Consider the following 15,496-nt stretch of genomic DNA (forward strand, 5'->3'; position numbering starts at 1 on the left):
ATGAATATTGGCTTATCAACCAGGAACATGTTTTAGATTAAAAACATTTACATGTGAATCAATTTTAGTCAGACGATATCCTAAGTAAATATGCATTTATTTCCAAACATTGCGTCCTCCTATATCACTATATAGAACAAAACTGTTTGAGTTTGTACTTTCACTTCGAAAACAATAGCTTTTTATCTTGCCTTTGCAAATGCAACACATTTTCATTTTACACACAGAAACTATGCTGTCCAACTGCGTTGGAACCGCTTGCTTAAAGGGTAATTGTGGTTTGTGGACCTCAACTACCCGTTTAAAGATAAAGTTCAACCTTGTATGGGTTCTATCAACTACACACTCAACATGACATTTTTTCGTTTTAGAAACGGATTTGGGTGGTCTGAAATATTTTGGTATACCTTCCTATATGCTCCCGGTTTTCAGAATAAGACACTGGTAGCCTATGCAGTGCACAGGCAGTATAGACCTTGACAACACAGCTTAAATTGGAGTCTATATTGCGGGTGCATTTTGAATCTGGGCCTAAACTGTAGCTATGCGTGCGTAAAATATAGGTCTATCACATAGATCATCTGTCAAATTATTCAATATTAGTTTGTTTTTATTGGAACTATAAAGAAATATTGTATTTATTTATCCAGATACTGTATGTGAGTTGATGGGACCTCTTCATCTATTATCTTTCCAAGAGGGACTGAACAGTAACATCATGGTTTTAAGAACGATTGCTATGCTCCATTTAACTAACATTCAGAAATTGACATTTCAATTATGTTGCAGTATATCCAGTACATGTTTACTTGATATTATTAATAACTATATCAATCAACAATGTTTTACATTGACATGATGATGTCTTAAAGTGCAGGAAAATATGTCTGGAATTCAGGAAGTTTATTGTTTTTCGTTGAATATTATGTTGATATGCAAATATCAGGAAGAATAACATCACATTTAGGATAACATTTCATTGAAAAGTAGTTTAATTTCAAAGTTGCATCACACTAGCACAATTTTAACCAATCAATGTCGTGTTTGTCTCTTTATTGCAATATTATAGCCTACATGGAAATGATTTACAACACGGAGAAATAACAAACACATACAGCTTACAGTGGCAGAAATCATATATTCAACAACAACAAAAATGGGGTTCCAGAATAGAACGAAAAGTAACGCTACTCTCACACATGTTTTATTGTCATCTTTGATTTATTGTAAAATAACCTCAGGATGCTCCCCAAAACATGAAACAAATATGTTTTATGTGAATATAATATATAATACACCATGGGTACAGGCTAGGCTAGGCCTACTCAACCCTTCTCAATAGTTAATATTTGAAACACAGTTGACAAAGAAAATACAAACTATGAGATTCTTTACCTCATGTGAAAGAAAGTCGTCCAGCTGTTTGAAGTAGTTCTTAACCATATCACCAATTGGAATGTTTCGACGCAGACTCATGTCTCTGACCTTCAATAGTAAACAAATAACATTAAATTAAATATGTGATTACGTGAAAAATAATAATACTAATACTAATAATAACTGTGTAACAAGTTAACAAATTAAACATAACCAAGAACTTACACTTTCCCGAATTTTGTCGAGCAAGAAGGTATTGGAGGTCCCTGAGTTTGATATAATTCCATTTCATAAGTGTCAGTTTTTTTTGTAAGAGCTCGCCAGCTAGTTGAAACGCAAGTCTCAGTATCCAAAACTTTCCCCCTTCTTGTAATCACAATAACACCCCGTGTAACCAAGCAATTGAACTCGACTAACACTAAAATTGTAGACACACACTCCTGAGGATCACGACTTTTGAAAGCGTTGGACGTTGGACCATTATCATTTCCGCCTCTTGGAAACAGCCTCTTGGTCTCCTCTCCTATACCACACACAAAATAACCCACATCTCTATAAAATAACTGAATATATGAATAAATCAAGCTCCAACAATGTATTTTTTTAACTAGAATAAATAACTTGTGATCTCACAGTATATATGCTGCAGCCTGTGTTCAGAGTCATATTTCTAAATATGTCTCTGCCTATATTGTCAATTTGTTAAGTTGACCAACCCTGGCAAGATCATTGAGGGTTTGGCAAGTTTGAGAAAGATAATACATTTGCTCGTTTTGGTCACTGCATTGATTATACACACCCGGGTAAAGAACAATTACACACATGTACATAAAGGACACGTTAAGAGTTCCCATGGGTCCAGTCAGTTGATAAATCACTGAACACTACTTCTAAAGGTTGGGCTACGTGCCCCACCTGTATAGTCTCCCTCATTGAAATGCCATGGATGAGGTAATATGTAATTCCCTAAGGCTATAAAAAAATGGCTTCCAAGCGGGGAAACTGAAAGTGCTTTGAAAATTCCATCTCTTCGCCTTGCAAAGCTATTGACGACATTTGCGTTCTTGTCTTCTGTATGCAGGTGTGGCCAAGAATGTTGCTCAAATGATAGGCTATGCAAATACTTATTATCAAAACAGAGAATAATATAATATAATGGCAGGTACACAATGCTCTTCACGCAATGTATTTTTAAATACAGTAGCCTATGTGTTTTTGTTTAAATTATACCTTTATTAAGTAGGCATGATAGCCTACAGTATAAGCATTTAAATGTATACTGTTTACATTCCGATTCCCAAGGGATGGAACGTGTTACTAATTGTATGGCTACTCTTACAGTTGGACTCGACACAGCTGCTCCACGGCAGTTATTGAAATTTACGACATGTAGCCTACATGGCATTTAATTATTTTGTTGTAAAACACATTGACATTGGAATATAAAAAGGTAATGGAAACAATTTCTTGTGGACCTGATTTTGTTATTAAATAAAAAAATATGAAAAAGTATTGGTCACATACACATGGTACATACATGGTACATACATGGCACATACACATAGCGAAACGTAGTAGGTTCGGAAAATTAGGTTAAGTCCAATTTGACAATTAGGAACCCTTCTAGGCATGAGCCTCTGTCCCGGGGACGATGACATCAGTGAATACGAAACCATAAAACGCTTTCACTTTCGAAAAAAAAAACTATTTTACATACCACTGTATTTCGTCACCTATCCCCGTAGGTAGAACGCAACACGTCACCTATTTAGATGATTAGCTCAATTGTTGTGGATTATGTTTTGTAGCCATCTTCTCACATGGTTTGGAACATAACTTTTATATATGGTACCAGTGGCGAGCCATCTTTCAGGGCAGAGCCCCACCTGTGATGAGCCCCTATTTTTATCCGAATTTAGGCTTTCCTGTTTTGCATGTTATTTTGGCATTTATGTGTCACATATCAGATTGCAAACAATGTAAAAAAACAAAACAATATAAGTATATATCAATGAGTTAATAAAGCCGCATACAAACATGGTCTCCTTTTTGTTTTCTTGAGTAAGGCAGCTCCAAAATGCAGGTGTTTCAGCCTAGCTCCGTGTTTTCTGTGATGGTGGGGCATGCCAGCAGAAATTACAGAGTGTTGCGGTAGAGCTTGAAAATCCAAGCCCCTTGGGTGCTGCCATAGAGTGACATTAAACTGCCCATCCAAGAAGGCTCAATATCATTGGCCACGGACAAAATGATATCAAATCACATATCTACATTAGCTTTGATGGGACTGATGATGTCAACATCATACATTCAAAATCTTAGCTAGCAGTCATCAGCATGAATCAAGTCAACAATCTACTGGTAAATCCTTTTCAATCCTTGTCATATGAAGATAAATAATGGAGTGAAATTATAGATAAAACATCGGCCAATGGACATAAACATTACACAGCAAGTTGGAAATCGCAAATTCAACAATGAGTAGTTTGGAATCAAATTCAAATCAAATTTATTTATACATCAGCTGATATCTCAAAGTGCTGTACAGAAACCCAGCCTAAAACCCCAAACAGCAAGCAATGCAGGTGTAGAAGCACGGTGGCTAAGAAAAACTCCCTAGAAAGGCCAAAACCTAGGAAGAAACCTAGAGAGGAACCAGGCTATGTGGGGTGGCCAGTCCTCTTCTGGCTGTGCCGGGTGGAGATTATAACAGAACATGGCCAAGATGTTCAAATGTTCATAAATGACCAGCATGGTCGAATAATAATAAGGCTGAACAGTTGAAACTGGAGCAGCAGCACGGCCAGGTGGACTGGGGACAGCAAGGAGTCATCATGTCAGGTAGTCCTGGGGCATGGTCCTAGGGCTCAGGTCCTCCGAGAGAGAGAAAGAAAGAGAGAAGGAGAGAATTAGAGAATGCACACTTAGATTCACACAGGACACCGAATAGGACAGGAGAAGTACTCCAGATATAACAAACTGACCCTAGCCCCCCGACACATAAACTACTGCAGCATAAGTACTGGAGGCTGAGACAGGAGGGGTCAGGAGACACTGTGGCCCCATCCGAGGACACCCCCGGACAGGGCCAAACAGGAAGGATATAACCCCACCCACTTTGCCAAAGCTTAGCCCCCACACCACTAGAGGGATATCTTCAACCACCAACCTACCATCCTGAGATAAGGCTGAGTATAGCTCACAAAGATCTCCGCCATGGCACAACCCAAGGGGGGGCGCCAACCCAGACAGGATGACCACATCAGTGAATCAACCCACTCAGGTGACGCACCCCTTCCAGGGACGACATGAGAGAGCCCCAGTAAGCCAGTGACTCAGCCCCTGTAATAGGGTTAGAGGCAGAGAATCCCAGTGGAAAGAGGGGAACCGGCCAGGCAGAGACAGCAAGGGCGGTTCGTTGCTCCAGAGCCTTTCCGTTCACCTTCCCACTCCTGGGCCAGACTACACTCAGTAATATGACCCACTGAAGAGATGAGTCTTCAGTAAAGACTTAAAGGTTGAATCAGTGGCTAACTGCAAGTGGCTAACTGCAAGCATTGCAAAGCAATCATTAGCCTGCTATTCAGTGGAGTGGCTGTGTGATCCCAAGTCTAAAATTAAGGGTCTCTTTTCCTAGTTGAAAATGATAAACATTCAACATTGGCCATGCTGTAAATGAAGCATGATTTGTGCTGCACTCAAAACATCTGTTAACTCTGACATTAGTGAGTTCAAGACAACTGGGAACTCGGCTACGGCTGGGACAATATGTTTTGAACTTTCATCCAACTCGGAATAGTACATTCGTAACTCGGGACTCTTTCTAGAGCTACGACCTAAAGATCACTGATGTCATCATGATTCAACCATTTTTTCCTCTCGAGTTCACAGTTGTCTTGAAAGCACCATAAGTCCAGAGAAAGCCAGACTTTGATGACAAAGTTTGATGACAAAATTTTCCCATGAAAGACCGTTGTGCCACCTTCCTGTTCAAGTGAGCACAGCAAGGTGAGCCCAAAAATGTATTGTATGCTGCTGCATAAATTATGAAATATGCCAGGGAGATATAACAGACCGCTGTGCCACCCTAATAATCTGGTCTATTTACCCTTCTTAATTCCACCTACTGTTCGGATTTAGTCGTGCACTTGAAGCCTATAACCTTTTTTAGAGAAATGCAAACATCGAATATTGTAATATTTATCCTACGTTTCTGACTTGGTGTACAGGGAGAACACTGTAAGAATGGCCCATATTCTGAATTTTGTCACTGTTCATTTCAAAAGTGTTAAACAAATAGTTATATTGACTATGTCTGTCCTAGCTTGCTCATTCATGTCTTAATTGAAAGTACAGATTGCCTCTTATCTGCTTCTTATCCCCTTATGCCATATATGTACATCTCAATTGTCAGTTGAAACCACATTTGTTTAAGCAAGTCCGCCATATCAGCTATGTTCTTTTAAAAGGCAGTAAAATAAGCTGAATTAACTGATTCGCTGCCAGGCAACGTTCCTTTGATAGCCAGGTGTAGGGTGGTAACGATTCACTCCTTTGTGCTGAAAAGAAAGCTCTGCTTTTGGAACAGCTTTATGTAGGCCCTAACAGTTTATGGGCAACATTTGTCACCTTTATAGTGTAATTAATGTGTTGTGTAGTGGCTTTGCTGGCATGCATCTAATACATTATTGTTATTATTTTTGCCCCACAAAGATTTACATTCTACAATCGCCACTGAGAATAACTAAAAACAACAACTTTAGTGAACCTGCCTACGTATGCAACGGAGGATAGGACGCTCTGGAAGACCGGCCGCTCTGGAGGATACACATTTTATCCCGTTGACCCAAGACATCCAAATACAAATCCATATGGTGAGGACTGTATATATATATATATATATATATATATATATATATATATATATATATATATATATATATATATATATATATATATTAAAACATGTTGTAGAAGAAATGATGAGCTTTATTAATCACAGTCATGAATAATACGTTTGAATGATTCATATTCGATAGATGTAGGGCATTGCGACATGAGTCAGTTTCATTTTTAAAAGGCAATATGGAGGATGCACTCCATTGTGTAAAAACATCCTGCCAATGTCATGGCGAAAGGGTAAACTCTTCATTGCAGTGAGTCCATAGAAAAATGGATGGGGGAAGGGGTTTCAGAATAGCCTGACCAATCACATTCTATTAGGTTACGTGTACTGCTCTGAAAGCAAACAGAACTGAAACCAGGTGTGTATCTGCCATATTTGACCAAAATAAGACTATATTGTACTTTTAACCAAGTGAATGAGCAGAGATGACGTAGACAACAGAGGAGTTCATCGTTACATGTTGCTTATACAGGCAATAAGCATGTAATAATAATATTGAGTGAGCTAGCCTAGCAAGCAAGAATTTCACTGCACTTTTTATACATCCTGTAAACTGTGCATGTGACAAATTCAATTTATTTTGATTTTATTTGCTTTGATTTAATCTCCCAATGTATTCAACTTATATTTTAAAGCACACAGTTGAGAATGGCATTCAAGTGATTAATACAGCAATTTAAGAATTCTAAGCATCCATATCTTCTCTTGTCTAGCATTAACTGCTACCGTATATGTCCCCAAACATGAATTTTAAACATCCATCCTCTTTAAAAATGTTGTCCTCGTAACAGCGCCTAAGGGGGAAGAATGTCCCCTGCTGGCCTGTTAACATCACTTCAATCAGATCAGAAAATGTCAACCGTGTTTTATATGGGGTTGTCTCAATCAGATTACACTCTTACTTAAATATGACAGGCGAATTTCTTAGGAGATAGTGAGTATTGTAGATTATAAGGCAGTTTTAGACCGTTCTACATTTTGGGGCCTATAGCCAATAAATATCCAGTAGGTATGACTCGTATTTATAGTAAGGTTTAGTTTATTGTCATGGTGTACATGCTTGGCATTGTACTGTTCATTTAAATAAATAACCAAATAATTACCTAAACAAATCAACCATGTGAAATCATGTGATATATTCATAAAAATATATAAAGGTTGTGTTCAAAACCATATGAGAAGATGGCTACAAATAGAATTCATGACAATTGAGCTAACCATCTTAAAAGGTTCTACCTACTGGGATAGATGACGCAATGCAGGGGTATGTAAAAACTGCTGTTTTCGAAAGTGAAAGCGATTTATGGTTTGAATTCACCGATGGCATCATCCCCCGCGACAAAGGTTGTTATTTATTTATTAGCATTTTTTGCAACCCTGAACCCTTTTCCTAAACTTAATCTACTTCTCCCAACCTGCTTCGTTACTAATTGCTTAGTATCTAGCTGCAAATAAATAAGGTCCACAATACATCTTTTAAACTACCTTTTTATACTCCAATGTCACTATGTTTTACAATAAATAATTAAATGCCATGGATGCTACATGTAGTATATTAAGAGAACTGCAGTGGAGCAGCTGTGTGGAGTCCAACTATTATCATCATGTTCTTCTTTATGAAACAGAGTAGCTATGCAAATAGTTACACGTTCCATCCCTTGGGAGAGGGGATGTAAAAAGTATGCATTTAAATGATTATACTGTAGGCTATCATGTCTACAGTATAATGCATAGGCTACTGTATTTAAAATGCATTGCGTGAAGATCACTGTGTACCTATCATTATATTATTCTCTGTTTTGATGATGTATTGGTACAAATAAGTATTTGCATAACCCATGCTTTGAACAACATTCTTGCGCACACCTGCATACAGGAGACAGGAACGAAACATTTCGTCAACAGCCTTGCAAGGTGAGGAGATGGAATTTTCAATGCTCTTTCAGTTTCCCTGTTTGACATTTCCTTTTGTGTATAGCCATAGGAAATTACATATTACCTCATCTATGATATTTCAGTGAGGGACACTATAAAGTTAGGGCACGTAGCCCAACGTTTAGAAGTAGTGTTCAGGGATTTATCAACTGACTGCACACATGGCAACTCTTAACGTGTCCTTTGTGGTACATCTTCTGTGTATAATTGTTTTTTACCCGGCTGTGTATGCTAAATGCAGTGCTCCAAAAGTGCAAAAATATTATCTTTCTCAAACTCACCAGACCCTCAATGATCTTGCCGAGGTAGGTTAATTTCCGTAACCTGTTACAAATTGACCATATTTAGAAATATGGCTCTGAACACAGGCTGTAGCATATATACTGTGAGATCACACGTTATTTATTCTAATTTTAAAAATATATTATTGGAGCTTGATTCATTCATATATTCAGTTGTTTTATTGAGATATGGTGTATTTTGTGTGTGGTATAGGAGAGGTTACCAAGAGGCTGTATCCCAGAAGCTGAAAGGTTAAGGGTCCAACGTCCAGCGCTTCCAATAGAGGTGATGCTCAGGAGATCATGAGTGGCTATAGTGTTTGTGTTAGTCAAGTTCAATCGCATGGTTACACGGGGTGTTATTCTGATTACAGGAGGGGGAAAAGGTTTGGACACTGAGACTTGCGTTTCAACTAGCCAGCGAGCTCTTCCAACAAAACCTAACTCTTGTGAAATGGAATTCCGTCAAACTCAGGGACCTTCAAGACCTTCTTGCTCGACAAAATATGACCTATTCGGAATGTGTACGTTCTTGGTGATGTTTATTTTTTGTTTACTGTAGCTTTTTACACTATTATTATTATTATTGTTATTATTTTTTTTATGTAATCGCGTGGATATTTATACTAATGTTGTTTGTTGTTTACTATTTCAGGTGAGAGACATGAGTGTGCATCTAAACCTTCCAATTAAGAACTACTTCAAAGAGCTGGAAGACTTTCTTTCACATGAGGTAAAACATATAGGTTGCATTTGTTGTCAGCTGTGTTTCAAGTCTAAACTATTGAGCGGGGTGGAGTGGGCCTAGCCTATACCTATGGTGTATTATGTATTATTTTCACCTAAAATAAATATTGTTTCATTTTTTTCTTTCAGCGTTTCAGCGCGTGCTCATGGGAGCTCGTGAGAGCTGAAATGGGGAGCATCATTTCACAAGCAATCAGAAATGCCAAGAAACACGTGTGAGAGTAGCATTACTTTTAGTTCAAATCTGCATTAAAATGTAACTTTGTTTAATATATTAAGTATGCCACTGTAACCTATATATATTTATGTTATTTATCAGTGTTGCAAATAATTGCCATGTACACTATAATATTTAAATAAAAAGACAAACACGCTTTATATTGGGTTAAATTGTGCTAGCAATTTTGTAAAATTGTGTGGTGTGATGCAACCAACGACTTTTTCGTTGAAATGTCATCCTAAATAATATAAAAAGATGTCAAAATAAAAATATTCCTCCTGACAATTACACATCATCTTCAATGAAAAACAATAAAATCCTTTACAATACTCTGAATTGCTGAATTCCAGCCATACTTTCCCGCACTTTAAGACATCATCATACCACTGTAAAACATTGTTGATTCGTATAGTTATTCATAATACTTTGACAATACTTAGTTATTCATAATACTTTGGTACACAAACCACAATTACCATCCATATCCGTTAAATTGTTTAGAAATTACGGCACTTTCATACATAGGCCCCCCCCCCCCCCCCCCATTTTAGGGAAAGAAAAGTATTAGGATAAATTCACATGTGGTTATTACAGTAGTACAAATGGTTTGGTCCCATATTCATAGCACGTAATGACTACATCAAGCTTGTGACTCTACAACGTTGTTGGATGCATTTGCTATTTGTTTTGGTTGTGTTTCAGATTATTTTGTGCCAAATAGATATGAATAGTAAATCATATGTTTAATGTGTGTCATTTTGGAGTCACGTTTTAAAAAATTTAAGGCAGCAGAATGTGAAAACTTTGCATAGCTGTGTACTGTAAGGGCGAGCACCAGTGTCATCGGACCCTCCTCTACGCGTTTCCCCCCTATGGTCGTGATTCAGCCCACACTGAAGATAGTGCTTCCGGAGGACTGGTCATTGGTCATTGTGGCTCCACATTGGCCCAAACTACCATTCTTATGTACAATAAAAGTGGTTTGCGTAGATCATTTACGTAGATCATTTGCGTAGGTCATTTGCCGCAGCCAGAAATTTGGAATCTGTGGGCTTGGCCCTTGAAAGGTATAAACTGACAACACAATCATGTGAGGCTTCAAACCAATCACACATTCAATTCGTGCACATATGTACATAATGCATTTCAGCAAATTTCGTGCGTTTGCTGAAACATATGATGCTCCACGAGAGGATAGATTTACGTGGTGGGCTATGGGCTTTGGTGCCAAAATAAAGGAATTGTTCCTCTGGGGGACATTTTAATATTCATACATGTTTTTTTTTCGAGCAGGGCCGTTCATTCTCCACCCCGAAGATGTATATGGCAACTATTTCAGCGTGTCGTATGGGAATTGATGGTGCCACTCAAGGAGCTCATCCCCTGGCGGTATGGTTTTTAAAAGGTGTGCGCCGTCTCAGACCGGTCATCGAAATTGTTAGAAGTTTGTAAAAACTATTCTAATAAAAGTTACACCTGTACAATGGATGAAGATACTCCAAACTATTAGATATTTTTTTATTTTCCATCAGATATTGACAGAATTATAGTAATAATTTCAAAATAATTCAATTTTTTTACTCTTGTTCTTGATTCTTGCACTTTTCTTGGTCTTTTTAATTAATTCTTGAGTGTAGGGGGCAGGATTTTCGTTTTTGGCTAAAAACGTACCCATTTGAAACTGCCTATTTCTCAGGCCCAGAAACTAGAATATGCATATAATTGTCAGATTAGGATAGAAAACACTCTAAAGTTTACAAAACTGTCTAAATACTGTCTGTGAGTATAACAGAACTGATATTGCAGGCAAAAATCTGAAGACAATCCAACAAAGAAGTGTTGTTTTTCCTGAAAGCTCTCTGTTCCATTGGATGCCTTGCCTCCATTTAAAGGGATATCAACCAGATTCCTTTTCCTATGGCTTCCTCAAGCTGTGAACAGTCTTTAGACATAGCTTCAGGATTTTATTTTGAAAAATGAGCGAGAAAGAGCCCATCGCGTCAGTGGATGACTGGGTGCCAGCAGAGTTTTTCATGCACAACAGCCTCTCTTTCGCCTACGGAAGAAGCTACATTCCGGTTGACATATAATCGATTACATATTTGACATCTTTCTATGCACTTTACGGATACTATTTGGAATTATCGTCTGCGATCTCGTGACCGCTCAAGCCTGTGGATTTCTGAACATAACGTGCCAAACAAATGGAGGTATTTTGGATATAAAAATTATCTTTATGGAACAAAACAAACATTTATTGTGTAACTGGGAATATCGTGAGTGCAAACATCTGAAGATCATCAAAGGTAAATGCGATTTAATTTATTGCTTTTCTTTCGTGACCAATTTCGTGACCAATCTACTTGGGTGCTAGCTGTTTGTAATATTTTGTCTACTGAGAGAGATGTTCTTACATAAACGCTTGGATAGCTTTCGCCGAAAATATTTATTGAAATCTGACACGCCAGGTGGATTAACAACAAGCTAAACTGTGTTTTGCTATATTGCACTTGTGATTTCATAAAAATTAAATATTTTTAGTAATTTATTTGAATTTGGCGCTCTGCAATTCAGCGGATGTTGTGACGGGATGTGTGTGTCAATAATTAAATGCTTTGTAATAAAATAAAGACAATTGTATGTGCTTAATTTGCAAATATACACTAGGTGTATTTGCATCAATGAATAAATCCATATAAAGATGTGGAACAGGGCTGCAAACACAAAAACTGAAACTACCAAAAAGTCCCCATATCTGAGAAAGATCTACATGGTAAATTTTATTTTTATTTATTTCACCTTTATTTAACCAGGTAGGCAAGTTGAGAACAAGTTCTCATTTACAACTGCGACCTGGCCAAGATAAAGCAAAGCAGTTCAACACATGTAACACAGAGTTAAACATGGAGTAAAACAAACATACAGTCAGTAATACAGTAGACAATAAGTACATAAATGAGGTGAGATAAGGGAGGTAAAGGCAATAAATAGGCCATGGTGGCGAAGTAAATTACAATATAGCAATTAAAACACTGGAATGGTAGATTTGACAGTAGATGAGTGTGCAAAGTAGGAATATAGGGTGCAAAGGAGCTAAATAAATAAATAAATACAGTAGGGGAAGAGGTGCAGTGATCTGTAAGCTGCTCTGACAGCTGGTGCTTAAAGCTAGTGAGGGAGATAAGTGTTTCCAGTTTCAGAGATTTTTTATAGTTCATTCCAGTCATTGGCAGCAGAGAACTGGAAGGAGAAGTGGCCAAATGAGGAATTGGCTTTGGGGGTGACCAGAGAGATATACCTGCTGGAACACGTGCTATGGGTGGGTGCAGCTATGGTGACCAGCGAGCAGAGATAAGGCAGGGCTTTACCTAGCAGGGTCTTGTAGATGACCTGGAGCCAGTGGGTTTGGTGACGAGTATGAAGCGAGGACCAGCCAACAAGAGTGTACAGGTCGCAGTGGTGGGTAGTATATGGGGCTTTGGTGACAAAACGGATGGCGTTGTGATAGACTGCTTCCAATTTATTGAGCATGGTATTGGAGGCTATCTTGTAAATGACATTGATGAAGTCGAGGATTGGTAGGATGGTCAGTTTTACAAGGGTGTGTTTGGCAGCATGAGTGCAGGATGCTTTGTTGCGAAATAGGAAGCCAATTCTAGATTCAACTTTGGATTGGAGATGTTTAATGTGAGTCTGGAAGAAGAGTTAACAGTCTAACAAGACACCTAGGTATTTGTAGTTGTCCACATATTCTAAGTCAGAACCGTCCAAAGTAGTGATGCTGGACGGGCGGGCAGGTGCAGGCAGCGATCGGTTGAAGAGCATGCATTTAGTTTTACTTCTATTTAAGAGCAGTTGGAGGCCACGGAAGGAGAGTAGTATGGCATTGAAGCTTGTCTGGAGGGTTGTTAACACAGTGTCCAAAGAAGGGCCAGAAGTATACAGAATGGTGTCATCTGCATAGAGGTGGATCAGAGACTCACGATAAGCAAGAGCAACATCATTAATATATACAGAGAAGAGAGTCAGCCCAAGAATTCAACCCTGTGGCACCCCCATAGAAACTGCCAGAGGCCCGGACAACAGGCACTCAGATTCGACACACTGAACTGTGTCGGAGAAGTAGTTGGTGAACCAGGCAAGGCAGTCAATTGAGAAACCAAGGCTGTTGAGTCTGCTGATGAGGATGTGGTGATTGACTGTGTCGAAAGCCTTGGCCAGGTCAATGAATACGGCTGCACAGTATTGTTTCTGATCGATGGCGGTTAAGATATCGTTTAGGACCTTGAGTGTGGCTGAGGTACACCCATGACCAGCTCTGAAACCAGATTGCATAGTGGAGAAGGTACGGTGGGATTCGAAATGGTCGGTGATCTGTTTGTTAACTTGACTTTCGGAGACCTTAGAAAGGCAGGGTAGGATAGATATCGGTCTGTAGCAGTTTGGGTCAACAGTATCCCGCAGCTGCTGATGGCCGCAGCTGCTTTCCAATCTTTGGGAATCTCAGACGACACAAAAGAGAGGTTGAACAGGCTAGTAATAGGGGTTGCAACCATTTTGGCAGATCATTTTAGAAAGAGAGGGTCCAGATTGTCTAGCCCGTCTGATTTGTGGGGGGACAGATTTTGTGGTGCAGTGCTGTTGACCGGGGTAGGGGTGGCCAGGTGGAAAGCATGGCAGGCCATAGAAAAATGCTTATTGAAATTCTAAATTATGGTGGATTTATCAGTGGTGACAGTTTCCTATCCTCAGTGCAGTGGGCAGCTGGGAGGAGGTGCTCTTATTCTCCAAGGACTTTACAATGTCCCAGAACTTTTTTCAGTTTGTGTTGCAGGAAGCAATTTTCTGCTTGAAAAAGCTAACCTTGGCTTTTCTAACTGCCTGTGTATATTGGTTTCTAACTTCCCTGAAAAGTTGCATTTCACGGGGGCTGTTCGATGCTAATGCAGAACGCCACAGGATGTTTTTGTGTTGGTCAAGGGCAGTCAGGTCTGGAGAGAACCAAGGGCTATATCTGTTCCTGGTTCTACATTTCTTGAATGGGGCAAGCATATTTAATGCATATTTTTTAAAATAACCAGGCATCCTCTACTGACGGGATGAGGTCAATATCCTTCCAGGATATCCGGGCCAGGTCGATTAGAAAGGCCTGCTCGCTGATGTGTTTCAGGGAGCGTTTGATAGTGATGAGTGGAGGTCGTTTGACCGCTGGCCCATTACGGATGCAGAAAATGAGGCAGTGATCGCTGAGATCTTGGTTGAAAACAGCAGAGGTGTATTTAGAGGGAAAGTTGGTTAGCATGATACAGTGCCTTGCGAAAGTATTCGGCCCCCTTGAACTTTGCGACCTTTTGCCGCATTTCAGGCTTCAAACATAAAGATATAAAACTGTATTTTTTTGTGGAGAATCAACAACAAGTGGGACACAATCATGAAGTGGAACGACATTTTTTGGATATTTCAAACTTTTTTAACAAATCAAAAACGGAAATATTGGGCGTGCAAAATTATTCAGCCCCTTTACTTTCAGTGCAGCAAACTCTCTCCAGAAGTTCAGCGAGGATCGATGAATGATCCAATGTTGACCTAAATGACTAATGATGATAAATACAATCCACCTGTGTGTAATCAAGTCTCCGTATAAATGCACCTGCACTGTGATAGTCTCAGAGGTCCGTTAAAAGCGCAGAGAGCATCATGAAGAACAAGGAACACACCAGGCAGGTCTGAGATACTGTTGTGAAGAAGTTTAAAGCCGGATTTGGATACAAAAAGATTTCCCAAGCTTTAAACATCCCAAGGAGCACTGTGCAAGCGATAATATTGAAATGGAAGGAGTATCAGACCACTGCAAATCTACCAAGACCTGGCCGCCCCTCTAAACTTTCAGCTCATACAAGGAGAAGAATGATCAGAGATGCAGCCAGGAGGCCCATGATCACTCTGGATGAACTGCAGAGATCTACAGCTGAGGTGGGAGACTCTGTCCATAGAACAAATATCAGTCGTATATTGCACAAATCTGGCCTTTAT

The 15,496-nt window shown here is 39.1% G+C and overlaps 1 protein-coding gene across 1 annotated transcript; it reads left to right on the top strand.

Moving 5' to 3' along the window:
• The first annotated feature begins 8,360 nt into the window (after positions 1-8,360).
• On the top strand, positions 8,361-9,462 carry LOC110538942 (interferon epsilon). The gene is made up of 5 exons (XM_021625910.2): positions 8,361-8,520; positions 8,711-8,782; positions 8,871-9,020; positions 9,152-9,229; positions 9,373-9,462. The coding sequence occupies exons 1-5, from the start codon at positions 8,377-8,379 to the stop codon at positions 9,460-9,462; spliced, it is 534 nt and encodes a 177-aa protein (XP_021481585.1). The 5' UTR covers positions 8,361-8,376.
• The last annotated feature ends 6,034 nt before the right edge of the window (positions 9,463-15,496 follow it).

This window comes from Oncorhynchus mykiss, chromosome 12, assembly GCF_013265735.2.
Source record: "Oncorhynchus mykiss isolate Arlee chromosome 12, USDA_OmykA_1.1, whole genome shotgun sequence".
Classification (NCBI taxonomy): Eukaryota; Metazoa; Chordata; class Actinopteri; order Salmoniformes; family Salmonidae; genus Oncorhynchus; species Oncorhynchus mykiss.

Excerpts from the sequence above, each read along its gene's own strand:
- LOC110538942 (XM_021625910.2), top strand. The coding sequence starts at position 8,377 with ATGGCAACTCTTAACGTGTCCTTTGTGGTACATCTTCTGTGTATAATT. Across the intron at positions 9,021-9,151 it reads ATATGACCTATTCGGAATGT|GTGAGAGACATGAGTGTGCA; the intron begins GTACGTTCTTGG and ends TTACTATTTCAG. Across the intron at positions 9,230-9,372 it reads AAGACTTTCTTTCACATGAG|CGTTTCAGCGCGTGCTCATG; the intron begins GTAAAACATATA and ends TTTTTCTTTCAG.